Below are 27628 nucleotides of genomic sequence, written 5' to 3' on the forward strand. Positions count from 1 at the left end.
AAAAACTCATCCGGTTCACCTATGCCCCTCTAGGGAAGAAAATCTGCCATCCTAGGCTGGCCTACATGTGACTTCGGATCCACAGCATGTGTTTGATTCTTAACTGCCCTCTGCTGGCAAGTCACTCAATTCAAGGCAACAAATGCTGGCCTTGACAGTGATCCCTACATCTCATGAAGGAAAAAAAGGACAAAGCAGCCTGCATGCTTGGCACCCCATATACCATCTTAAGCACTCAATCCCTCCACCACTGATGCACAGTAGCAGCAGTGTATACCACATACAAGTTGCACTGCAGCAACTCACCAAGGCTCCTTTGACAGCACCTTTCAAACCTGTGACCCCTACCACCTAGAAAGACAAGGGCAGCAGACACATGGGAACGCTACCGCCTGCAAGTTCCACTCATAAGTCATACACTGACATGGAACTATATTGCCATTCTTTCACTGTTGTCGGGTCAAAATTCTGGAAACACTCCCGCCAACAGTACTGTGCACCACTTGGAGTGCAGCAGATCAAGACAGCTCACCACCACCTTCTCAAGGTCAATTGGGAATGGGCAATAAATGTTGGCCTAGCTAGGAATGCCCAAATCCTCTGAACAAATAATTTACAAAAATTAAAATGAGACTTAAAAAAAGGTACATGACAATTGTAGTGATATAAACAAAAATGAAGAATATTGAAAATGGGCTTTTTAGAAATTCATTTTCAGGATATGGGCAATGTCAAGCCCCCCATTTAATGTCCATTCCTAGTTGTCTTTGAGAAGGTGATGGTGGAGCTTCTCGAGGTGCCATAGTCTGTGTGGTGAAGATATTTTCACAGTGAAGTTACATAGGGGTAGTTCAAGGATTTTGGTTCAGTGATGACCCATATAACTAAACTTATTGAAGATCAACAGATTTGGCGCTAATTATCTAAAGTAATACTATGCCTCCCACTCCATCCAATTCTTCATTCTAAGGTAAGATCATTGACTGAGACAATTTTTTACGTCTCCGGGATGTTTCCTAGATTATCTGACCAACAAACAGGTGGCTGGAATTGATAGGTGAGGTCATAAGCAAAACCAAGAATTATATTACACCAACACAGCCTTTTGCTGATGTATAAAGCAACAGAGATGGTGACCACAACACAAACAGACCTGGAGTACAAATATGCTTAAGATATTGGTGATTCAAACATTTTTTTTCTTGGAAACCTAAATTAACTTTGGCTAACTATTCAAATACTTGTATTATATCCAGGAGCACCACAAGGTAGTGCTGCTAATTCACAATAAAAGGGGTATTGGAATCCAAACCCAAAAGACTAACAAAGTCCCTTCTCGCATAAGTAAAATCACCGGACAGAGTTTGCATTTGATCACTGAATTTTTATTTTTGCCAATTAAGTTTACTCCACAAGTTATAAAATTACAATATGTTTTCCTTAAGTGTCACATTTATAGTATACGCACTGAAGCTAATGGTGAGCAGAAAGCATCTCATCAGAATCAGTTTTTCACAGCCTAAAAATATAGCTGGAACAAAAACGTTTTGGAGATGAGAAAAAATAACAATGCTCTGGACACATCTAATAAAGCTTCAGAACTTTGACATTGGTACAGAGTTAAAGTAACTGAACAGAACTAGGGAAACATAATGGTCCCAATAATAAAGCTTAAACGAGGCCAGATAAAGAACACAGCTTTTTCATTGGACATGGTTAGCAGGGTCCTAAGCTTTGTTACAACTCTAATCTTGAAAATAATATTTTATTTAAAACCAAGACATGCATTCAACAGTTATGGTTTAAGCAAAAAGTCTTCTTCCCTCCCAAAAATAATAAAACCACAGACCCTACACAATAATATTGATTTGCCTTATTCATTTCACCAGCTGATGTGTTTTACAAAAAAAAACTGGGGAAAACTAATCATTTCAGATCAAACGTTAAACATTGTGAAATATAACTTGAATTTCATGTTAACTTTGTAATGTGTGTAAAAGCTACTTCAAATGTTTTGTTTGATAATCTTTAAATGTTAATTTATATACTGGTACTGTCTAATTATATAACCATCAGTTTGCAGACCATAAATAAGTCATATTTAATTAATTTTATTTACATGTACTGCTGGTAACCATCATGCTCACTAGAAAAATGAATTTAAAAATAATACACAAATAAAACATTGTAGACCAGGAAATTGTTTTGAGGATTGTAATTAGAATACAGTGATACAAGATAGTAAGGTTTAGCTATTAAAGTTATGCTAGCCTTGAGAAGATAAATTGGCAAAACAAAATCAAATGACTGCATTAAACACAAGCCTGCATATATATATAAAAAAGTTGTTCTGGCAAAAATGAAAGCATTTAAACTTAATCTTATGAAAGTATTGATAAATATTATGTGAACATAGGAAATGTATGAATTATACACATTTTGATTCCCTTTCATAGCTAACCATTGTTGGGCATATTGTTTTTCTGAAAATAAAAATTACAGGTTTGCTCCAGAAAATGAGCAAGAACGTTCAACAACTTACATTTGCATAGCATCTTTTACATAGAAAAACATACCACAGCCCTTCAGATTCAAGCCACAGGAGGTGGTAATAGCAGGACTCACCAAACACTTGAACAAAGAGGTGGACTGTAAGTAAGTTCTTAAAGTGGGGGAGGGGAGTGGTGGGGGAAATGAGGTAGAGGAACAGATGGGTTTAGGGAGGGAATTCCAGAGCACGAGGTCTCTGGAGGTATAGTAGTCAATGGGGCAAAAGTACTGGGGACAGAATACACAAAAGGCCAGATCAGAGGAACAGAGTTCTTGAAAAAAGTTTTGGGACAAGAGGTTAGAGAAATTGGCAAGGCCATGAAGGGATTTGAACAATTTTGAGAATTTTAAGTTGTAGTTACGGGAAATGGGCGGGGGTGCGAAGAAAACAACCAACATGAGGATAATAGATGAACAGGATCTGATGTGGGATCAGATTGGCGTTTCCTGTAAACTGCATGGCTGTACAGCAACCTGAAAGTTCCCATGCAGGCTGTGCACAAGTTAATACATATGTGCAGACATACAAAAAGAAATTTAATGGAACCACAGACTTTAAACAAACTGCCCATGCACGCCAAGAAAAATTAGAGGTTTCGTTGGATAAGATACAAGCAGGAATGTTTTGGGTGAGTTGAAGTTTATAGCGTCAAGGATGGAGCTCTGGCGTGGAAAGGCCAGAATAGTAGATTTTGGTGACGACAAAAGGCATCAGGGTTTCAGTGGCGGATCAGCTGAGGCAGTGATATTGAAGATGAACGTAGGGCATCTTTGTGATAGAGTGTGCATGGCATTGCAGGCTCAGCTTGAATAAGACACAGCTAGCAGTTTAATTCAGTTTAAGACAATAACCAGGGAAGGGGTTAGAGTAGGTAAGGTGGTAAGGGTAGAATATGTGTCAGGCGCTAAAGGAATAGAGAGGACAAGGAGGGATAATACACTATAGTCAGTTACATCAACATTGTGGCTTTGGTTAGCACTGTCTCAGTGATGTAGTGGGGTAGAAATCTTTTGGGGATATTCAAACATGGCATTGCAGGAAAGGTAGGCATTGTTTTGCAAAGCAAAATATCCAATTACTTTACCCCCTTTAGCTTATTTTCCCCTCTACAGTGTCCAAGAATAGAGTAGTGAGTATTTTTTCCCCCTCAGGAGAGGTGATGTCAGTTTTCACAGAAGGAAGAAGATAGTCCCTGAAGAGAGAAATCCATTTACAATATCAGCTAGCACGCAGACCAGGAAGGGAACTTGGGTGGTCGGCAGTTTAGTGGGAGTGAGACATGCAGTAAGGGAGTCCCTTGGGCAACATGACCTCACAAAGAGCATTAGGGAGATAGGAAAGAAAAGGAGATATAAGCTCATGCTTACTGTTAGGGTAGCCGGAACCACAGGAAGATTTTGGTTGGCAAGGAGAATGGGGGTGGTTGGGGTGAAATAAGAAAGAGCTCAAGAGAATTTAGTAACCTTTGACCATGAGCTTCTCAGTTGTTGCAGATGGGGGCTGGGAAGAGGAGAGGACCTTAAGCAGACAGTTGGTAGTTGAGAAAACAAACTGGGTTTTGCTTGCTGTCCAGGACATCCCTGGAATAGTGGGAGGTTTTAGCAGAGGAGAACAACAACATCCATCAGCATTTAATCTAATACCTATAATGATAATTATAATTTATCTATAATGATACGACAGGCGTTCATTAGTTATACTCTAGTTTGCTCCATTTAGTGCAAAGAATGCAAAGATGATAGCCATTGCAGTGGAATCAACCAGGATGGGAAAAATCAAAATTTGTGCTGGAAACCAAGCATGAAAGTTGAACGTGAAGGGGTTGAGCAGAATAGTGAATGGAGGGCCAAAATGTAGGCAGTTTGAATTTAGAAAATGCATTTGCAAGTCCATTGGTGTCAACCGCCCCCACCCCACCCAAAGAGTGGTGACAGTAAGAAGTGGAATTGGAAAGGGTTAAGGGACGTGGGGTGAAACACACAAATAAAAAGATCTGGCCTGTTCTATGCTCAATATCATAAGTGATGAGAGGCTAGGTAAGGTGCAAATATATTGATGAGAGAATTTATATGGAGGTAGATATTGGAGGGAGGTCTTGAATGCAAGAACAGGAAGCCAAGATTAAAGTCAAATGCTTTAAGGACGAAGAGTCATATGAGTGCTGAGGGAAGAAAGGAAGGAGGATCTTTTGAAACTCAGGGTGAGACTAGGAAAGAGCAGTAACCAAAGAGGATTTTAAAAGGAGGCAGAATAAAATGAATAGCAGGAGAAAAGGAAGAGACCAAAGTGCAATTTGATAAGGGACACACTGCCACTGTGGCATGCTGTGACAAGTGATAGGAACTATAGCCAGGAGTGGAGGTTTTAGCAAGAGGGAAGTTTCAGTAAAATTAGAACATCAGTACAATATAATTCTCCACAATAAGATTGTAGATGTCAAGGCAGCAATTGTGAGTGAATGAATGTTATAGAAGACAATGTGGAGGTATAATTGTCGGCCCACGAGCAGAGTCCAAAGTGATGATAGTGGATGAGGTGGGGAGATTGGGAAGGGGAGGGAGAGAGAGAGAGAGCGCGCGCGAGAGGATAGCAAGGTTAGTCCTCAACAGGAAGACAGAATAAGGGGCAGTTGGGTTGCTGCTCATAAGGCCTTTATGGGTGCCTCAAACTTCAGACAATACCAAGAGGGGCACAGAAGGAAACCGTAAGATGGAATTGTGATAGTAGAGTAGAAAAGCAAAATAACCAAAAGGAGACTTCAAGGGAAGGGAACAGGAGAGACAAGAGGTGGGGGGGTGGGGGCAAGAAAAATGGAGATAGAAGTAATTGGCCCAGGAAGTTGACTGGAGCTCCAGTCAAAAACCGCATGCAAATGGATAATAAATACATAAATTGTATATTTTTTAATAAAAAGAGCTGAGAACTTAGAGGGTCTAAAAACAAGAATTCCTTCATTACGGTTAAAGTGAGTAAACCCAATAACTGGATTATGCAAATTTGCTAGTCCTAAGAATGGAGATACTTTATTAGTTCAAATCATGGTAAGATCTCCAATGTGATAGGCTCCAAGTTGTCACTGTAGTTGGCCTTGGCTTTATTTACAGTAGTTACTATTTACTAGTTACAGTAGTATTTGAGTGGTATCAAGCTATTCAGACAATTTTCCAGTAATAAGCAAATATTCCTCAATTCTAGAACCTGGATTCATAAATACTTACAAGTATTAGGAATGGCTCAAATTTTTTATTTGGCAATTGTATTTAAAGCCATAACACTACATGAAGCCATCTTATCAACAGGTACTGAAAATCAATAACAAGTTTAAATTTCTGATGATGTGCAAAGTACTTTATATTCCTAGATCTTATAAAGCATTGGAACCCTGTGGCAAGGTGCTTTTGGTTTTCAAACCTTAAAGCTTCCACAATAGTTCCAAATAGTAAAATACTGGATATCAGAACAGAGACATCAGAAATATTGATATTGAACCACTCCTCAATGAAAGTTGAATTCTTCCTGTATTTTAAGCAGCTATGATAAAAAAAACAGATCTTAGGTCAAATTGCCTAACATTATATGCAAGCACTTGTAAAGTATGACTTTAAATTGAACAATAACTAGTATGCAGCAGTTTTACATTATATATATATACTACACACACTCAAAAATAATAAAGTTAAATATTTCTGGCAAACAACTTATTTTAAGGCCTTGTCAGTATTATAGTACACAAACAAGCAAGCACCATATGGACACTGCAACTTTGTAGCAATTCCATCCCCAAGATGAAATTCCAGTATTACCACAGCTATACGAGGGTATCCCTAGAACATATTTCTATTGACCTTATTAATGTCAAGTGCAACACACATTGTGTTCATATTACATTAAGTGAATGTTAATTTAAAAAACAGAAATGGCTACATCAAAGGATCACTATTCAAATACTTTCAAGTTCCTTCAAACATCTTCAGTTTTATGAGTCCTTATTTTTCAAGTAGAATGCGCTTCCAGGGTACATCATTTTCAGACTGCAGTCATAGATTTGGCTGGTGCAATTAGTTGGCAAGAAGTAGTTTAAAAAGTCAAAACATTGGCAAAGGGTCACTTTGTTTTCTGAGCCCACTTGAAATCATCTGCTCTGGGTTTGTTTCCAGTTAATCCTTGGATAATGCCCTCCAGAGTTTTCCAGAATCCTATTTTCTCCAGGGGGTAGTTAAGCCAACCTTAAAACATAAGTATTACACATTATTCTACTCTGAATTTTAAAAAGGACAGGCATAATACTTCACAGAGTTACCAATTTAAGTGGCATCATTAATTCAAACAATAACATGTAAATTTGAAGGAAAATAATTAGCTAGAGTGGAGTCTGGACGTGCATAAACTTAGGTTCATTCTGTATTCATTTTACATCTGACTGCTTAGTGAAATATACCAAAAACACTGATGTATTTTGCACAATAATCTATATTTCCCCAACACTTTAACATTCCACATCATATGCAGGTACACACACACACACTTTACTTAGCTGGCTGATTCCAATTGCTGACCTGTGGTAATACAGAAGTAGGTTTCATGTGGAGATACATGATGAATACGATGGTGTTTTCGAGGCAGAATAATGTGCCAGTCCTGTAAAAGGCAGACCCATGATGGAAGTCCAAAATACGTATGAGACCATTTGTGAATCTGATTGGTCAGTGTCACAAATAATCCAAGAGAAAAAACATAGCACTCCCAAGGATATATATCATACATGGCCTCTGTAGAAAGAATTACATCTTCATTAGAAGCATATAAGCAGAAAGACACTGGCTACCAATGTTTTGAAAGTACATAAATGCATACCACACCATTACTCTACATGAAAACATTTTTTTCTAAGTCACCATTTACTTTATACAACTGGTTTAAAGATGACTGCAAATCTTACTACATCAACATTAATCCGGTCGCCCTTGAGATTTGGAATCTCTTTCTTAACCATTGTCCGGAGTAAGTGCTTTTCTGGTGTGAAATCAGTATTTATACAAGGCGAATCTTCAGAATTCTGTTGTGTTAGAGGTAAGGGCACAAACTTTGCACCTAAACATTCTCACCCTGGTCATAAAATCCAGCTTCTTGATCAAAAATATGCCAGTGCAGTGTATTTGGCATTTGGATTAGCTGCAATGAAGATGTAAAACAAGGTAGGACTAATATCATCAGTGCAAAACCTACGTGGAGAATTGCAAATGTTTTACCCTCGTTCTAAAAAGGATGTTACGCCCAGCAACTACAGGCTAGTCAATTTAACCTTGGTAGTGGGGAAGGTTTTAGAAATGATAATTCAGGACAAAATAGTCACTTGGGAAAATGCAGGTTAATTAAGGAAAGCAAGCATGGATTTGTTAACAGCAAATCATGTTCAACTAACTTGGATTTTTTTTGATGAGGTAACCAAGAGGTTGATGAGGGTGATGCTGTTGATTTGGAGTACATGGACTTTTAAAGTGCTGCACAACAGACATATGAGCAAAGTTACAATTCATGGAATAAAAGGGACAGTAGCAACATGGATATGAAATTGATTGACAGGAAACAAAAAAAAGTGGTGAGTAGTTGTTTTTGGGCTGGAGGAAGGCTTATAGTGGAGTTCCCCAGGGATATGTTAGGACCCATGCTTTTCCTGATATATATTAATGATCTAAACATTGGTGTAAAGGGCACAATTTCAAAGTTTGTGGATGTTATAAAACTTGGAAGTATTGTGAACTATGAGAAGCATAGAGTAGAACTTCAAAAGGACATAGACAGGTTAGTGTAATGGGCAGACAAGTGACAGATGAAATTAAATGCAAAGAATTATGAAGCAATTCATTTTAGTAGGAAGAATGCAGAGAGAAAATATAAAATAATGGGTGTCATTCTAAAGGGAGCAGAGGGGCCTGGTGTATATGTGCATAAATCATTGAAGATGGCAGGATGATTGAGAGAATGATTAATAAAGCTTACGGCATCCTGGGCTTTATCAATAGGGGCAAAGATTACAAAAGCATGTTAAATCTGTATAAAACACTGGTTTGGCCTCAAATAGAACATTGCAACCAGTTCTGGGCACCACACTTTTAGGAAGGATGTGAAAGCATAAGAGAAGATGCAGACAAGATTCACAAGTCTGGTTCAAGGGATTAAGAATATACATAGAAAATTACAGAGAAAGACTGGAGAAGTTGGGACTCTTCTCCTTTGAGAAGAGAGATATTCAAAATCATGAGGGGTCTGGGAAGAGTAGATAAGGAGAAACTGTTGGTGGAAGGATCAAGAACCAAAGGGCGTCGATTTAAGGTAATTATCAAAAGAAGCAATGACGACATGAGGAAAAAGGACGCCATTCAGTCCGTTAGGCTAGCCTTCTGATGGGGCAGTTCACCTCTCTCTGCATTCTTCCTACCAAAATGAATCGCTTCATAATTCTTTGCATTTAATTTCATCTGTCACTTGTCTGCCCATTCCACTAACCGGTCTATGTCCTTTTGAAGTTCTACTCTATGCTTCTCATAGTTCACAATACTTCCAAGTTTTATAACATCCACAAACTTTGAAATTGTGCCCTTTACACCAATGTCTGTGTTGTAAACATTTTATGATTCTACATCCACAAGCTGAGTTCCAGGTCAGCAATGCAAGTATTTAAGATTGGCTGGTCTCCATCAACCAGATTTCTAGTGCATATCCATCTACAGTAACAAATTGCTCAAAAACATGACAGTAAGCAAGCAGGCTAACTCAAAAGCTTTACACTGTAAATGTGGGGACAAAAAAATACTCCGCAGCCTGTCGCGGGTTTTCTTCTGAGGAAGATGGAATTTTTTTTCCCTGCATTCAAAAATATTGACCACTCCCTTCTACTCAATCACTTATCTGAGTGGTGCAGCCCAATGGCATTACCTTCTCAGTTCCACTCCAGTCTGTACTAAGGTAGTCACAATATCTTCCAATAGTTGCAGTAATCTTCACCATGTCAACATCCCTTTTTATTTCTCACCTCTATGCTGCCCAATTAATAGCCAACTTATTCCACCTATCATCATCCTCTAATCAAGAGCCATTTTTTTTCTTTTTGAACATATTATTTGAAATTTCAGTTTTATAAAAAGATGACAAACAATTAACAAAATAGAAAAAGGTTTAAATTTCACGCAACTATACAAAAAACAAACAGCACAGTGCAGCTCCACCACTGCCTCCTTGTGATGTCAACTCAGTGGCACCAAGTCCTTAAATAGGGCTATGGAAGTGTATTGGGGTAATCCTTGTGATCGTGGCCAAACTCCAAACACAGCGTCATTCTCAGCCCCTGCACAGCATTCGCAGGCATCTCAGTTTTCTCCATTCTCTTCTTCATTTTCTATGGGACTGCCTGACAAGGTTCTTAATAAGCTGTGGCTTTCTACATTATAACTGTCTTTTCCGGCACCTACATACTTCTATTCCATGAAACTCTCTGGTAGTTCACTTGGGTTGAACCCAAGCTTGGTATTCTGTTAAGAGTGAAAGCTGAACTTCATTACTAAAACTACTTTATTTTCCAGCTTCTTAAACATTACCTGCTCAAATCACCAAACCTCGCCCTTCAATGCTCGAATCTTTAAAAGGATAGATTACTGCAATGCTTACTTATTGACTTCCTCAACTCCCCCTCTTCACTTCGCTATTGACTTACGCCCCAGAAGATGATATTATCCTCATCTACAAATTCCATCACAATCCTGGCTCTACCCTCCACTTTCATGAAACAAGTTTATAACTTGTTCTACAAGCCTACCAATCCAGCAGCTGATATTCTTTTCATCACATCACCCCATCCTCCAGAATTCTCAAGAACTACTTTCCAAGTCACTTTCTAGCCACTGTAAGAAATATACTTTAGTTCCATATAAGTGGTCAAACTAAAACTTAAAATCAATTTAGATTCAAATACAAATTTAATGCCTATAAAACAAATGTCTTTAACACACAAGTTTTCAGAAAAATTCTTGCCCACAGAAAATATATAGTTGAAAATCTCTCTCTCATTCTCTCAATAGAACCCAAGTGATATTCAATTAAAGTCACCCATGGGCTGTTTGTAATCAACTAGGGATTAAAATTCTTTTCACCCTATTGAGCTCAATTCCAGTTTATGGATACAATATGACCTGCATTATCCTGGGATTTTCACAGGAGTTGAGCTAGGGCAGAAGCATCAGTGGGCCCTCCAAGGTAAGGAGGAACCTTGTCATAAACACACAAGAAAACCTGTTGTTCCCCTCACCAAGTTGATTAAGCCAAGGATGAAGCTTTTCACTACATATCTTAGAATATTATCTTGAACGAGAGTGAGTAACTTATGGAGGAATATTAACTTAAAGCCTTCAGGCAACTGTATAAAACATCCATTGTAGACACACCTTGGTAAACCACTCTTTGCAGGCATTTAATAACCAGCATCTTAAATGTTGCTAGGTTTTTACTTTTAAAAGCAAATTTCTCATGAATCATCCACATTGCATCCCAATAAGCTTCAATGTGACATGTTATAAAACTCGGTTCATTCATTGCATTGATGCAGAGCAAAAGATAGATTCACTTAGCCTTGAAACTCCAATAACCCTGCAGGTGGTGCTCGTCAATAATTTTTGCTTAGGTGAAATAAGGGAGGTACTAGAGAATCTTCAAAATGATTTCAATTATAACAGATCAAACATTTAATTAAATGGGATGATATCTAAAGTTGATTAATCAGAGTTCCACATTTGGATTTTAGGCAATGAAAAGGATACTGCCTACCGGCCTCCAACTCATTAAGAACCTTGGCTTTAGGGTTTTGATGCAACAGTAGTTTTTATAATCTTCTGAAAAGGTAGTAGAGCAAATCACTTTAAAAGTGTGTTTTAGAAGAAAATGTAGAATCCAGCTTCTTGCTCAGAAACCCCTACACACTTCTACATCTTAAAAATACTGCCAAAAAGCTGCATTGCATGACCACCTCCCCTGGGGGCAGTTAAAATTGGTACCTTCCAGTGACTGATGCAACAGCAGCACAAAAATCTAATTGGTACCAACCATTCTCTTAACTGGGCAGGGGAAAGGGGGTGGGGTGGGGATGAATTCCTCACTTTGTAGCTTTCTTCAAAAGACATTTCTGCATTTTCTGGGAAAAAAAGTGACATATCCTGAGAAAGCTCTGTGTTGTAAGAGGAAGCATGCCAATTTCATTAGCAACTAACCATGATGTTTGATCACTTCATAGCAATTCCTGGGGGCTTTTTTGGGAAAATAACTTTTTTTTAAAGAAAACCGAGAAATTAGATTAAGGCTAGAAGTAAATAAAAAAAAATGCTTTACAGGTAGAACGTTTACCAGATTCCTGTAAACAAACTATTAAATCTTTCCTCCAAGAAGCACAAAGACATTGATAACTTCATAATTAATACACGAGCTTATTTACATTCATACATCACAAGTTCATGAAAAATGCTGCGTTTGCATGTACAGACTCTGACATTTACCCTGGAGATCGGAAAGGCCTGAGAGCTTAATGGCCTATTTTGATTTAAGGTGTCTACTTAAAAATCCATTTTTAAAAATAGCTCAGATCACCATCACACATTTGTTGGGGAAGGAAAAGGTGTGTAAGTGCATTGCATCAACTCAGTAATGTTATAAAAATGTCTTCATGTGACATTGAAGATACACACAGACAAGAACACAAAGACTTTTCAGCCAAAATGTATGGACTGCATTCAAATATTGCCCTTTGAGAGTTAAATAAAGTATGCTAACCTGACTCCCAATTCACTCCCAATTTGTTTGACAGATGGGCAAAGACACACAGACTCCTATGACATTACTTGAAGAGTTAGCAGTATGCAGTTTAAAACACTGCTTCAAGCACATCATTTGTTCATTCCTTTCCCTCCCCCAAATCTTTATCATCAACCATTTACATATTAAGATTTTTTTTTCTTCTGCCTTACTAAAAGTAGATCAATACATCTTGCAAAGGACAGCTGTGGGCTTCACCCTGTAGTTTTTCCCCATTGTCAAGTCTCTAGTGATCATGATTTTGATCACATCACGACCTAGGTCACCTCCAGCTGGAATGTCTAAGGCTAGAATCAATGGGCCGTGCAAATATTCCATGCTGGTGCAAACATCTGCGCTCCTCAGTGACAGCCCAAACACCTTTAGCTATTAAAAGAAAATTAATAGCTTGAGCTGTATAAAGAGCAGGGAAAAATCTGTGTCTCCATCCTATTGTATATCTCCCAATTATCTCCCAGTTTCTACCTGGTTGTCATGTAACACACATTGCCATGGTGCACTCTAGCTCATTAGCTTCCTCAGGTAAAAAATCAAAACTCTTATGCTACCTCTCTCACACCTGCAAAGCTTATTCACAGCAGCTTAAAATATCCAGCACACAAGGCTTAGGTGAAATTTTCTACTCGTGTCTAAAGCATAACTTAAGCCAAAGTAAGAGGGGTAAACATGTCCATGGGAAATTCCCAACAGTGATTTTAATATTAAATTAATTGAACAGCTTTGCAGACATGAATAAATATGCAGAAACATTATCTCAGTAACTGCTTTTTATTTTGGATCACCTGTGGTATTGCTCAGTAAGGGTGGGGGGGGGGGGGGGGGGGGGGGAGGAGCATCTCACTCTCACCCATGAGTCAAAATCAATGTAATCAAGCCCAGTCTGGGAATTTGCCACAATCTAGAAACATCAGGGCAGTCCTGAGGAAGTGCTTCACAGTTCGAGGTGCCATCTTTCAGGCAAGACGTTAAACTAAGAACACCCCCCGCCGCATTGCCCATCAGCTGGACATAAAAAAGTGTCCACGGCACTACTGGAAAGGAGTAGGATTTTTCTTGGCAACCTGGCCAATATTTATAAATAAATAAGTTGGACCCAGAAATTAGAGGTATTGTGTTGAAATTTTCAGATAGTATCAAACTGGGGGTATAGCTAACATGGAAGGCTCCACCAAAATACAGGAAGACAAACAAGCTGCATAGTGAGCAGGTACAGGCAAATAAAATTCAATATGGCAAAATGTGGCAGTTTATTTTGACAGGAGGAAAAAAGGTGTGATTAAAGACTTAATGAGCAAACAGATCTATGAATACATATCCACAAATTACTCCAAGTAGCAAAGTGCTTTTGGGGTTCACTTTTATAGGGACAGAATGCAAAAGCAGAGAGGTAATGTTAAATGTATGTAGATTCTTAATTAAAGCAAACCCAAAATACTGTGTGTAGTTCAGGATATTGGATATTTGGATATTGAAGCACCGGAGAAAGCAAAGAAATGATTTACTGAGGTATTAGCAGAAGTACAAGGTTGCAACAATCACGAAAGATTGAGCTGCCTGGGACTCTTTACTTTTGAAGAGAGAAGGCTAAAAGGAAACCTGATAGTAGTCTTTAAATATATGAAGTTTCTCCGCACCCACCCTCTTTCTACTGTTGGGCAAGTCCTGAACAAGGTGCATAAATACAAGACAGCCACTGACAGATCAAATAAATAATTTAGGATGAAGTTTTTTTTAAAATACAGAGAATGGTGGGAAAGTAGAACTTGAGCAACAATATGAACTCTGATCAATTTATTCGATAATTGTTAAAAGGTGTTGATTTGCAATTTGCATGGAATCTTTCAAGTTTTACACATTCCAAAGCTTACAGCATTTAAAGAGGGACATGGACAAAGTGTAATGACATTACTGCATAGTTCATTCTAAAGTACAACAATGTACTATGCAGAGCAAGTGTAACCAAATTAAAAATAACATGCATTCATATAAATGTCTCATCAAATCCTCAAAATGTCTTGGAGTCTAAAATGTAGATTACTGTGGAACACTGAACATGATTCACAATAAACATCTTTTTCCTTGTCAATTTCCTCTCTGCCTTCCTCTCCTAAAGAAATGGAATTCATACTGGGGTAGAGTTTCACTGATTTAAATCCCCCTCAGATTTTACAGCAAATGTTAACAGACAGTATTGGATAGTAGAACATATCACAGCAAAATTGAATCCTATCCTCACCCAGAAAGGCTACTAGATTGCAATTCTAAAATGGTAACTCTGGCCAATTCTAACATTTACCACCAACCCTGCTGAAATCAGTTACCTCAGCATAATACTCGAGATGGAAACATAGATTCTTGTTGTGAATGGCTCATCTGCTCCCTGGATAAACCCACTCAGCCAGCTGGGGAGCCTTTAAAGGAATAAACTGATCTTGATTAATCCCATGCCAGTTCTATTCACCAATCACACTGCACTTGTTGAAAAATCAATGCATCTGATCAACATACCTGGGGGTGCAGTAAAAAACTTGTATGCCATGTTAGCCAAGGGTATCACAGTAAGCATACAGTTATCACCATTTGTTTCTATGAAGTCATGCCTTGTTATAGCAGTGGGATCAATATGATGTTCTCTGAATGGTCTAATGAAAGCCTGGAAGAAGGGGAAACATCATTACAGAAAAAAATGTTAGCAGCTTGTGAACATTTTTGGCACAAAAGGTGCTTCTACATTACAAGATAATATTTCCATTTTAACAGTGCACAATTTCAGTATGGTACTAAAATATGTGCGCAAGTGCATAAAAGTTTGGGATTGGAATAATGGAGAGGCTATCAGCGCTTACTGTTATCACAGAGTAAATCAGAGAGCAACTTCCAGAGTACACACTGCAGTGGTTCAAGGCAGCAGCTCACCACCTTCTCATGGGCAATTAGGGGATGAGCAACAAATGCTGGCCTTGCCAGCAATGTTTACATCCCATGATAAGTAAAAAGTTCCAGAATGCATGGCCCAGATGTTTGTATGTATTATTTACTATTGTCAATTTTTCTATGAATTCAATAGTTAGCAGAATCTAGCTTTTCAACATCTATAAACATGTATCAATGTGGATAAATGTGGATGTCAATACAATTTAGCATCAGCATTCATTGACTAAGCCTTTCAATTTTGCCAAAATCACTACTGAGTTAGCTTTTCTCAGCTAGATTTGGTGGTCCAGGTTCATCATTTCCAACGAATTATAAAGATGACTTTGGGAAGGTCGGAAGAAAGAGAGAAAGATGTGTGTGGTGCGTGTGTTCAACCAGCTGCATTTCAGACAGGTGGAAGGAGCTAAGGATTTTTAAAATAGACCAAAAAAAGTAGGCTGCGAGCTATTTCCAGCAATTAGCAGAAGCAACTGGTGAAGGTTCCTGCTGCAGGCTGTAAGCTATCACCCTTCAAGCAATGTTATGAAGAGAACATTACAACTGAGTGGTGTAACCAGCTAATAATGACCACATTAGTGCAAGGGAGCACGTTTTAAAATGGTATGTAGATAATATACCCATAACCATTTTAACAAGTAGTTGGTGAGTGAGACAGGCACCAGCATGGCAGGGACACAACTTAAATAGTGTCCTTAATATAATAAAAATACCAACACATTTCACAGTGGATAGAAATAAAACTAGCTATTGGTGATTTAGGAAGGAAATAACAAGGTAGACAGGTTTAAGTAGAGAGTCCCAAACAGCTAAAAGCTTTGCTGGTAATTGAGAAACACCTGGAAGGGGTAGCAGAAGGAGCAGATGCATTGGAGCTCAGCCTTAGAGCATTGTTGAACATGGGCTCAGATTTAGGATTGGAGAAAGTTAAAGGTACAGCTGGTCGAGGCCATGCACCAATTTGTTCATGAAGACACGCATTTGGTATGTTGGGGGAATAAAAGAGACAGTCAAGGTCAGTGAGACCACAGGTGATAAGCAAAGAGGTCAGGATGAAAACATTAGAGTTTTGGACAAGCAAATTATTTAAAAAGGGGTTGGGGAGGGTGGTGGCGGGTCTGAAAGAGAGAAGTCCACACGGGGAAGTAAGAAAAACATGGATAAGAATCATTAACAGAGGAGGCAGAATAGCTGCAAAGGAGAAGAGATGGGCAAGTTGCAGGGGTTATTACTTTGACAACAAGATACAGAGTTTTAAAGAAAATTCACTGACTAGAACTTTGGACTGCACACTATCTTGTTCAGTCTGAGTGAGCAGCTGGGAAGGAAGAGAGTCAGAAACAAGGTTAGAGTTTTTTGCAAGAACCAGATGCAGTTTCTGTTTTCCCAAAGTTAAAGCTTTATTTCCCATGACCATTTCAATTTGGCTCTCTGTTTACTACCAACACATATATGGAAACTGATCCAGACTTAAGGAGCATATGGACTTTGACACTAAGATTGAATCATCTATTCAGTTGCCTCTACTGTTCTATCCTTGCTCAATTTTGAAGTTTTCATGCCCACACCACCTCTCCCCCCTCACCGTCCACATGCTCGTGCATACACGATAATGGCTGAAAAAGAAAAACATTGTTTAATTCATAAGCTAGAAACACCAAACTAAGTAATTGCAGCATATGGCTATGAAGAAAGCCTGAAGTACAGAAGTACAGTCCTATTATGTACCTTGCCAAGTATAGGCAGGTCAACAGAACCCCACGTGTCTGCGCCCCAGTGGACTAATCCTGAAGCAAAATCAGCAGTAATCATCCCTGCAACTGGATAAAAAAAAACACAATTAGAACATTTACCACCTTTATGAATTGGGTATTTGAAAAGATACAAGATTGTACAACATATATACACACACAACAATTGGCAAACAAATGTTTAGAACAAGTCCTTTAAATAAAATCTAATCCAAAGCTGTGCATTGCTGTAAATATGAATTTAAAGCTAAAGTAATGATCAATTTCCATTTTATTTAACAACTTGGATCAATACAGCACTTTTAATGTAGAAAAATATCCCAAAAAAACCCAAAGTGCTTAGCAAAAATAGATACCGAACCAAAGATGATACTAAAGGCGGGGATGACAAAAGCTGGATTAAAGAGGCATGTTTTAAGGAGGGTCTTAAATTAGGAGAGGGAGGTGAAGAAATTGAGATCGAGGGTGATGCTTCAGAGATTAGGACCCAAAAAACTGAAGGCATGTTGTCAATGGTGGGGTGAAGGGAGTCAGTATGTGCACAACAGCAAGAGTTGGAAAAACGCTGAGAACTGAGGAACGTGGCAAGGCTGCAAAACGTTAAAGACTTAAAAGGAAGGCAATCACATGAAAAGACTGCTGCCAGTGTGCACTGGTGGTGGAAAGCGTGAATGCCTGGGGTGCCAATCAAGCAGGCTGCTTTGTCCTGGATGGTGTGAAGCTTTGAGTGTTGTTGAAGCTACGTTCATCCAGGCAAGTGGAGAATATTTCATCACATTCCTGACTCTCTCTATGGCAAACATATCTTTCTTTAGTAAGGAGACCAAAACAGCACACAATACTCCAGCTATGGTCTTACCAAGGTTCTATACAGTTGCAGTAATACATCTTTACTCCTATACTCAAATCCTCTTGTAATAAAGGTGAACATACCATTTGTCTTAATTGCTCGCTGTACCTGCATGTTATCTTCCAGTGCCTCATGAACAAGGCCACCCAAGTCCCTTTGAACATCAACACTTCCCAGCCTCTCGCCATTTTCCTACCAACTTGGACAGCCTCACATTTCTCCACATTGTATTTCATTTGGCAAATTTTTGCCCTCACTTAGCCTCTCCAAATCCCCTTGAAGCATCTTTGCATTCTCCTCACAACTCACTTCCAGCTAGCTTTGTGTCATCTGCAAATTTGGAAATGTTACATTGAATTGCCACATCCAAATCATTGATAAAGATTGTGAATAGCTGGGGCCCAAGCACTGATTCTTGCGGTACCCAACTAAGCATAGTCCGCCAACTTGAAAATGACCTATTTATTCCTACTTTGTTATCTGTGACAAGGAAGAATGTGGTGCATCAAAATGTTAGCTTAGATTTTTGTGCTCAGGTTTGAGTGGTGCTTGAACTCATAGCCCTTCTCTCCAAGGGAAGATCACTACCTGAGTTACAGCTGACACTATTTTCGTTCTTGTATTTATTTGTGTAAATTCTTTTCATGCACTATTTGCTGTCCTTAAACTGGGGCTTGAGACTGAGTGACTTTGCTACCGTCCTTTAAAAGTTTACCTTTACAACCTGCTGCAAAATTTTCCCATCGGCGATTTGGGGGCGGGGCCCGCTCGCCAACAGGAAAATTACACAGGATGATGTTGGGAGGAACCCCTGATGTCATCCCAGTCCAATTAAATCTTTAGGAAGGCGGACGGACAGTGAAATCAGCTGTCCGCCCGCTGACCTGTCAATGGCCAATTGAGGCCATTGACAGGGTAATTAGAATAATTAAAGGCCCTGCCCGTCCAACCTTAAGGCTGGCGGGCTGGCCAGGAGCCCTAGCAGGCTTCTGATAATATATGAAACCTCATCCACTGGCGGGATGAGTTTTCATGTCCATTTTTAAAAACTTTAATAAATTTTATGTGATATTTATTAACATGTCCCACCTCGTGTGACATTGTCACGAGGGAAACATGTTAATAAGTTTTTAACTTTCTAACACTGTCACTGATCTTCCTGAGACAGCACTTAATCTCAGAGAGCAGTGCGCTCTTTCGCACGCATCACACTGACAGATGGGGATCCATCTCCCTCTGCACAGGAAGCGCATAGCACTTCCCGTTGGGCAGGCCGCTGGGTGGGCCTTAATTGGCCCACCAATTAAAATGGCAGTGGGGCCCACCCACCAACCGCGGGCAAAATTCTGCCCCTGACGTTCAGATATATGCCTTGTCCATCTCCTCTTGCTTTAATTTTATAAATAGTACTAGGTTTGCACCCCAAAACAAAGATGGTGGCATCCTGGCTCAAATACTATGCAATCTATCTAAACAATGTGCTTTGATCAAGCACATGCCTAGAATGTTTGCCAATCAATTACTTGAATGAAATAGCACATTGGCAGCTATTTATCTTTGCTGTCACCAGAGGCAAGTAAACAAAACTACTTCAAGGTCCTTAAATAATTTCTCCTGTAATACTGTTCTATCTCTAGAGGCAGTCAGAGCCAACCATATGTAAATGAAGCACAAGATGCATAGACATCTTGTAAGATAAATTAATAGATGCTGGAATTGCTGTCTTTTGTATGGATCCAAGGCTGTAACTGAAGTCACTTAATTCCAGGAGTCAACTGCTAATTATAATAGTAACAAACAGTAATTCAATGAGTTGACGTTTCGAGTCCTCATGTCCAGGTTCTGCTGAAGGGTCATGAGGACTCGAAACGTCAACTCTTTTCTTCTCCGCCGATGCTGCCAGACCTGCTGAGTTTTTCCAGGTAATTCTGTTTTTGTTTTGGATTTCCAGCATCCGCAGTTTTTTGTTTTTAACAGTAATTCAATGCTATGTTCAAGAATGACAGCTTATGTAAACGTAAATACAAATCCTATTGATAGCTTTAAAAATCATGGCGATTGGGGGCAGAGGTGGCAATGTTATGGAGATGAACTGGCTGATCTTTGTGACTGAAAGCATATTGAATCAAAAACTCAGTCTAGGGTCAAATAGGAAACATTTTTGGGCCATATAATTCTGTTGCACAGCATGTTAAACATTTACTTGCTTAATGTATACTTACTAATTCCAATAAGGATCAAATGGATGTGGTCCCAGTTGAAATTTATGACCAGATGATAGAAATTGCAGTTCATTAGAACAATGTTTAAAATAACACACACCCATTCCTGAAATCGTTTCACTGTGGGAGAAAAAAAAATAGTAATTTAGTTTTTTAAGTGAGTAAATATGCAAATTTATTGAAATTTTTTTATATATCAGATGACTGAAGTTTACCTCTATTTTCTCAGCACAAATATAGCTTGCCAGTTGTTTTACATTTTGAAATACTACAATATTAAATGAAGCACTTTCCTTGGCTGAAATACCAAAGCTCTGTACAGTCAATCTTTCAGATAAGCAAGTAGGGGCACTAGTGCATCGTTATAATTCCTAAGGGAGGGGCTGGGTTCTAGTCTACAGCCTGGAAGAAAACTGGGTACCTGAAGGAAAATAGCTCGTAATGTTTACATGGACCACAAATGTAAATTAATTAAAATTAGGTGCACCAAAGAAAGCGCTGTTTTTGGGATATGTTGTGAAGCCTTGGAAAAGATTATCTATCCAAATGTGGCTAGAATCCTTGAGACTGATTGACTTCATGCTGCTCTTTTAAAGATTACCTTCTCAGCTTCAAGTTTAGGGACATTCCTTGTCCATCTCCCCTGGTTTAGGCTCAATTTCCCATTTAATTTTATAAATAGTACGAGATTTGTACCCCAAAATAAAGATGGTGGCATCCTGACTCAGGTAACACACAATCCATCTAAACAGTGAGCTTTGTTCAAGCACATGCCCAGAATGTTAGTTGATCAGGATTATCTATCCAAATGTATCAGTCAGTTTTGATGGTGCAGACAAGTCATACCATGTTGTCCAATTTACTCAAACTCCAACGGTTACAGTTGACTGAGCTCCAGTGAATTCCAGGAAAGCTGAGAAGAAACTCAAGAGCACATAGTGCAATCCAGCATAAGCCTCTAACACCATTACTGTGTTTACACTTATGGATGCTGACACATTCCTACATCAAGAAATATTCCCTGTACTAAAAACTCTCAATCTGTATAAGCATTACTTCGTCAGCTTTTACTGCAAGGGGCCATTGTATCAATGGCTGGCCACCCAAGTGAGTATGAAAGCCACGATAGTAAATGATGGCAACAATATCTAAACAATTAACCAAAATCTTATGACCTGCTACAACTTATTTAAATATATTTAGACATTTTTTACGATCTGAAATGTCAAAATATTGACATATCAAAATATATGGACAATACCAAATTTAATTAACACCAAGGAAGACTGACAAAATACAAGACAAGACATCCTTAACAAAATATAGAATGGGTGTGCAAATGACAACTTAGTTTCAATAGAGATAACTGCAACATGGTGCATCTTGGCTGGAGAAATAAGGAGTTCCTGTGGAAAATAAGAGTTTAAACAGAGTACAGGAGCAAAGGGAACTAGGGTTACAGATTCACAAATTATTTAAAGTAGCAACACAGATCAAAACCATATAAAATGCAAATAAAGCACTGGGGTTGATTTAAGGATTAACATTCAGAACATAGAAGTTATATTAAACTTACATCGAAACTTGACTAGATCACAGAGTACTAAACTCTGGTCTTCATATTACAGAAAGTGTTACAAGTAGGTGCATTTTTTTCAAAAAAAATACAATCTCTTATTTTTTTCTTTTTCTGGCTGGACTTTTTTTTAAAAAACTGAAACCCTTAAGAGACAATGGGGACTGCAAGATGGCTACAATATACAGTTTGCATTTCACCAAGTGAGGTGGAAAAAAAAGACACAACCCTCTGAAGGGCATGAAAGACCCCATTTCCTGTTCGCTTATACAATACTGAAACTTGTCAAATGTGTCTGAGATGAGACATCAAAGCACAATTACCTGTTCTAAAACAATGACCACAGCAGACTTGGACAAACAGAATTTCTTTGGAATATAGTCAGCAGGGTATTTTAAGAGATTGTTTTACCAAGTAGGAGAGACATCTGAATGCTGTACTGAAAAGAGCTGCAAAAGCCATTCTCTCTCCCTCTCTCTCAGAAGTATTATGCCCAGATTTGCAAAGTAACCATCACGAGAAATCTATTGCAAACTGACATCTTTTGGGAATAAAACATGGAAATCTGCTCCATATAACTACACCCAGGAAGATGACTGAACAAAACAGCCGCAATGTGGAATCACCGCATCAAGACCAGCCAAGAACAGCTACTCGTATACTCCTTTGTTTTATCCTCACAAACTAAACATTTCTCAAGTCTAACCTCTTGTCCTGCCATCTGTACCAGTATGTGTGTGGGCGAATGTGCGAGATGTATGAATGGTGGTTACAATTTACCTAGATCTTATTTCAATTCAGGAAATAGTTTCAATAAATTTATCTTGTTCTTTGTTTAACCTAAGAAAACGTGTCTGACTAATTCATTATAATCTGAAAGCGTAAATAGTGGGACTCCTCCAGCATTCGGAAGGAACATCCTCTCTGAATTCTCAAAAAAAAACTGTTACAGTTAGACCTGGAGTGGTAGAATAGGGAAGTCATTTCACCCCTCCTCACCTGGTCAGTAACAAAAGGTATATTACAAATTGAAAAGCTTGCCCAATTGCAGGTTCATTTGAACAAGTTGGATCATTTATTTTCATATTAAAAGGAAGGATAAGGTAAGTTTGGCACTTTGCTTGGGCCCCAATTGTTTATGTTGATATACACCTGTTCTTAAATTGGTAGGGAATTCCAGCACACCTTGACAGCAGGGGACTAGGTGCAGGAGTGGGAGTACTTCTGGATATGATTTCTGGAAGCATCCATGCAGGGAATTCAAGACCAGTATGTCAGCGATTGCAGACGTCCCAGCTCAAGTTTAAACTGGTGCATGCTTCAGAGCTGCAACCTGAAACTGACAAGCATACTGCAAAGTTCCTTGAGCGATCAACGAAACTGAGTGGCCTCAAGGTTTATTTACTTATAGCCATTACTTTCTTGTCTCAAATCAGTGGTGCTCAAACCTTTTCATCCATGGACAATATAGGTGAGGCAAAAGACCCTCAGGGCCACCTACCAGTCTTGCCCCACCCACTTTCACTTGCCACCACAAAAGGAACTCAGAATTAATAGGGAGAACTGTGTTGCTTTTGATGAAGCACCAATGAGGTGATGTGGTTTCAAACTGGAGAGCTTCAGTCTCATGTAAGGTTGCACACATTCAGGTGTTGAAAATCTGATCTCACAGCTGTATGTTGTAATAGTAACATAAGTCATGCTTATTAAACTACATTGTTAATGCTCAGACTTATGACGACTCTTGCTGCACACCTGGAAGCTAATCTAGTTGTGATGCCAGATGGATGGCATGGATGAGGGTTCTGGTGCATTCCCTCAGATGGCTTTGGCCCTGGCATTGCGCATCAGTGACGTGTGTTTTGGACCAGCCCATGAACCACATTTTGAGAATCACTGCCTTAAAAGGACAGTCATACATTACAGCTCAATTTTACCACTTCCAAGTAATAAGTATTCAATTTGTGGTATCCCAAAACAACACAATTGGAATGTGTTACCTTCATGATTTTTTTTTTTTAAACAATATGTGTGTAGCTCCTTCAAGAATTTCTTTGTAAGAAAAATATACCATCACTAACTCCCCCAGCCATCCCATCAGGCACAAATTGTGAATAAGCCAAAAATGATATTAGGATGGTTGACTACATTATCTGGAGCAACATCTGTCCTTTCAGGTGGTCATAAAAATATCCGATCGTACCATTGGAAGAGTAGGGCAGATCTCCCTGGTGTCCTGTCCAGAATTTATCCCTCAAGCAACATCACCAAAACAACTCATTATTTCATTGCTCTTCGTGGGACATTGTGTGCGCAAATTAACTGCAGCACTCCACTCCAAAAAAATACTTCAGTGGCTGTAGAGCACCTTGGGCTGCCCCGAGGCCATGAAAGGCTCTTGTTTTACATTAAGTTTTAGAAATTTGATTTCAAGATTCACATCATCCAAATCTCTCCAACATTGTTGCGCTTTATTGCACAGTAAAGCGGTCACCTTTCTATACAGAAAATCTGTGGCTATCTTTTAACTTAGTTCACCGGGATTTGTTTTGCTGTCATTTGGTGATAGTATATATTCAAAAATTGATAATGCCAACTTTTATGTAATTTATTGGTTAGGTTTCATTTATAACTTTGGCCATATTTTGAAACAGGTCAAAGGCAATGCACGGAAAAGAGTTTGGAAAAGAACAGCAAAACCGTTTCTGAATCCCCCTCCCCTCTTCTTGTGTTCGGAAACTGTGAAGCTTTAAAGACCATCAACAAGTAACAAGGATGTACTTTATACATTTTCACATCACGGACTGCTACAAAGAGATTGAGCTTGGCCTAAATAGCCAAGTGGTTATGGTACTGGGTTTGTAACCCCAAGATCAAGAGTTCAAATCTCACAATGGCAAACTATGTAACTTCATCTGAAACAGATGGAAACGGGTTTGTACTCGAAAGAGTTACAAAGAGATTGATCTTCACAATCCAGGGTTTACATCAATTTAAAGGCTGAAAATGCTGCTTTTAAAGAAGTTGCTTCCAAATTCTAAAATGAATTATAAGAACAGGAAATCAAACGTAGTAGGGTAAATTATTGTTTTTTTAACATAAAAATTAAGGTTAAGAATGAGTTAAAGTAAGTTAAATAATGGCATGGGCAAGAGAAAAAGGGCTGACAGGTCAATTGCACAGTGTTCAAATACTTTATCTTTACTCGAATCATTATATGATGGTAATTTAGCATCGTCATTACAGAAATAAAGTTTACCTCACATTTCATGAGCTTCACAACCGCAATCATTGCTTCACTATCACAGTGCACAAACAAAAAAAAGAGGAATTTCCCTAAACATACAGCCTGACCAACAGTTGCTCAAGTAATGCCCCAGAAATTTGGATATAACTTAAAATCATCAGAATCAGGGACGCATTTGCCAAAACAGTGGTAGGATCCCATGATTCCACATATTAAAAGCAAAATTTAACTTAGATACCATAAATTTATCGATCCCAAAAATAAACAAATGCTCAAAACAGTAATAAATGCAAGATCCCACACAATAAAATTTAAATTTAACCTACTCTATCACTACAAACCAAAGGCCATATTCATCAATTTAAAAAGTGCATTCAGATCTAAATTATTTGCCTTCCCTTCTGAAGAATTAACTCCATGCTGTTTTCTAGAGCTGCCTGCCACTAAAGTGGTCAATGTTCTTCACTTGTGGCCATAACCCACCCAGGGACATCACCAAGACCTTCACACAGCAAATCAAAATACAACAATTGGGAACACAAGAACAAGAATAGATCGCTTAGCCTCTCAAGTTTGTTACGCCATTCAATGAGATTATGGAAGATCTGCGACCTAACTCCATATCTAACTCCTTTATCCCATACTCTTGATGAATTTTTATTGACCAAAGTTATTGCAATTTCAGTTTTAAATTTTAAAATTGATCTAGCATCAATTGCTACTGGCCAAAGAGAGCTGCAGACCACCACCTTTGTGTTTAAACGTTTACTAATTTCACTCCTGAAAAAATCTGGTTCTAATTGTTAAGCGGTCTTCTCATTCTAGACTCCACAGCCAGCGGAAAAAAATTTCCAGATCGCCCCTATCTGTTCCCCTTATTGTCTTGAAAACTTTGACCAAATCATCACCTAACCTTCTAAACTCCAGGGAAGACAACAGTAGTTTGTTTAATCTCTCTATGCGGCAAAACTCTTGGGAGTCCACTCAGTCTACTAAACCTACACTGCACTCCCTCTAAGGTCAATGTATCCTTCTTAAGATGCGATGCCCAGAGCTACTCACAATACTCCAGGTGTGGTCCACCCAGGGCTCTGTATAGCTGAAGCATGACTGCTACCTATTGTACCCTATTCCTATACATATAAAGGCCAGCATTCCATTTACTTTTTTGATTATCTGTAACTGTTCATGACATTTTAATGTGCCTATTAAGACCATCCTCCATGCCCCAGATTCACCAGGCATGACCAACATTTTACAAATCCATGCTTTGATCTTTACTAAAAAATTTCAAGGTTTTCAGTAGTCTTCTTAATTATGGAGACCATCGATTTCCTGTTATCAGATGTTAGGCTAACTGGTCAACAATTCCCTGGTTTCCCTCTGTCACCTTTCTTAAAAAGCTGAGTGACATCCACAACTTTCCATTCAAAATAATGGTTTCTAAATCAAGAGAACTTTTGAGGATTGAGTTAGGGTATCCACAATGTTTTTTTTCTCAAAACTCAGGGATGGAAGCCATCTAGTCCTGGGGATCTCTCACCCTTTTGTGTCAGTAATGCAGTTTACCCATTGACAGATTTGCTCCATTTACTTGGGATAGTCTCTGTCTCATCCCCTTGAAGTCAGCCTTCCCTAAACCTAGAATCTTAGTAGCTATTTCACCTTTCTCCCTTTCAACACAGGAATCTTGCTTGCTTTTTCTATTTTGTAACCTAGAGACAGGGTTTACATACAGATGTGTTCCAAACACCCAGACTGAAATCAACTAAGGTCAAGATGGACTGCTGATTAAACTTGTTCTGTATAGAGCACTAAAAAAGAGTTTTCTCTGCAGTGGAGAGCCTGATCCTGATCTTTAAAATAACCAGCACAGATGACATAAACACAAACAAGAAACTTGCAATCACAAAATTCCTGGGTAGCAGTTAAAAAGATATCGGAACAGGTCCCTTTAACCTGCAACATCTCTTCTCATGTTGAGTCTCCATCTCGTTCCCACCACCACAAGAGCTCTTATCACCCCTATTTCCACTTTCAGAAGTCTTCACCTCCCCCATCCATTTATAAGTCTTCGTCTTCCCTCATTAGCACAGTATTTGGAAGACTCATCCCCTCTTTAATTGTAAGAATCTCCCTCCACTATCAGTTCCCCAGGAGAACTCCTCCCTCCCTGAGAGCAACTCATTCCATCAATCATCTCCCCACTCACAACACCTCATTCCCTAGCCATTAGCTACCCCACTCCGTGGCCTGCCCCTCACACACCCTCCCCCTTCATTCCCATCGATTTCCAGGTTCCCTGGGATCACGGACCCCACAGTGGGTCAATACTACACAAAGTAGCTATCGCTGCCTATGTGAGGTACCCGCCAAAGGAATGGCGCTCAAGGCCACTCCAGCTGGAACTCGGAGGGAGATTCCGCTGTCGCTCCACCTCCTGCTACCACCCCGGCCCCGCCTTCCATCGCTCTCTTACCGGGAGAGTAGAGCTGCGCCAGCTCCTTGGCGCCGGGATGCTGAGGCCCCCAGCGAGGCACGGCTGGCTCCCCGTCTTCGTGCCAGCTCTCCTCGGCGAGGCTGAGCACAGATGAGCTCTCACTCCGGGAAAACCCGCTCGCCATCTTCAACTGGCCCCAGCTTCC

At 39.2% G+C, this 27628-nt stretch overlaps 1 protein-coding gene across 1 annotated transcript; it reads right to left on the reverse strand.

Moving 5' to 3' along the window:
• Positions 1-1363: 1363 nt before the first annotated feature.
• LOC121287050 (plasmanylethanolamine desaturase-like) lies at positions 1364-27628 on the reverse strand. Its single transcript, XM_041204502.1, has 6 exons — positions 27463-27628; positions 20161-20280; positions 17066-17157; positions 14915-15059; positions 7108-7320; positions 1364-6777 (listed from the first exon to the last, which is right to left on the reverse strand). The coding sequence occupies exons 1-6, from the start codon at positions 27605-27607 to the stop codon at positions 6656-6658; spliced, it is 837 nt and encodes a 278-aa protein (XP_041060436.1). The 5' UTR covers positions 27608-27628; the 3' UTR covers positions 1364-6655.

This window comes from Carcharodon carcharias, chromosome 14 (genome assembly GCF_017639515.1).
Source record: "Carcharodon carcharias isolate sCarCar2 chromosome 14, sCarCar2.pri, whole genome shotgun sequence".
NCBI lineage: Eukaryota > Metazoa > Chordata > Chondrichthyes > Lamniformes > Lamnidae > Carcharodon > Carcharodon carcharias.

Coding starts and splice junctions, on each gene's coding strand:
- LOC121287050 (XM_041204502.1), bottom strand. CDS start 27,607: ATGGCGAGCGGGTTTTCCCGGAGTGAGAGCTCATCTGTGCTCAGCCTC. Junction 15,060..17,065: donor ACCTGCCTATACTTGGCAAG/GTACATAATAGG, acceptor CCCTTCTTCCAG/GCTTTCATTAGACCATTCAG. Junction 7,321..14,914: donor GTTTTTTACTGCACCCCCAG/GTATGTTGATCA, acceptor TTCTTTCTACAG/AGGCCATGTATGATATATAT.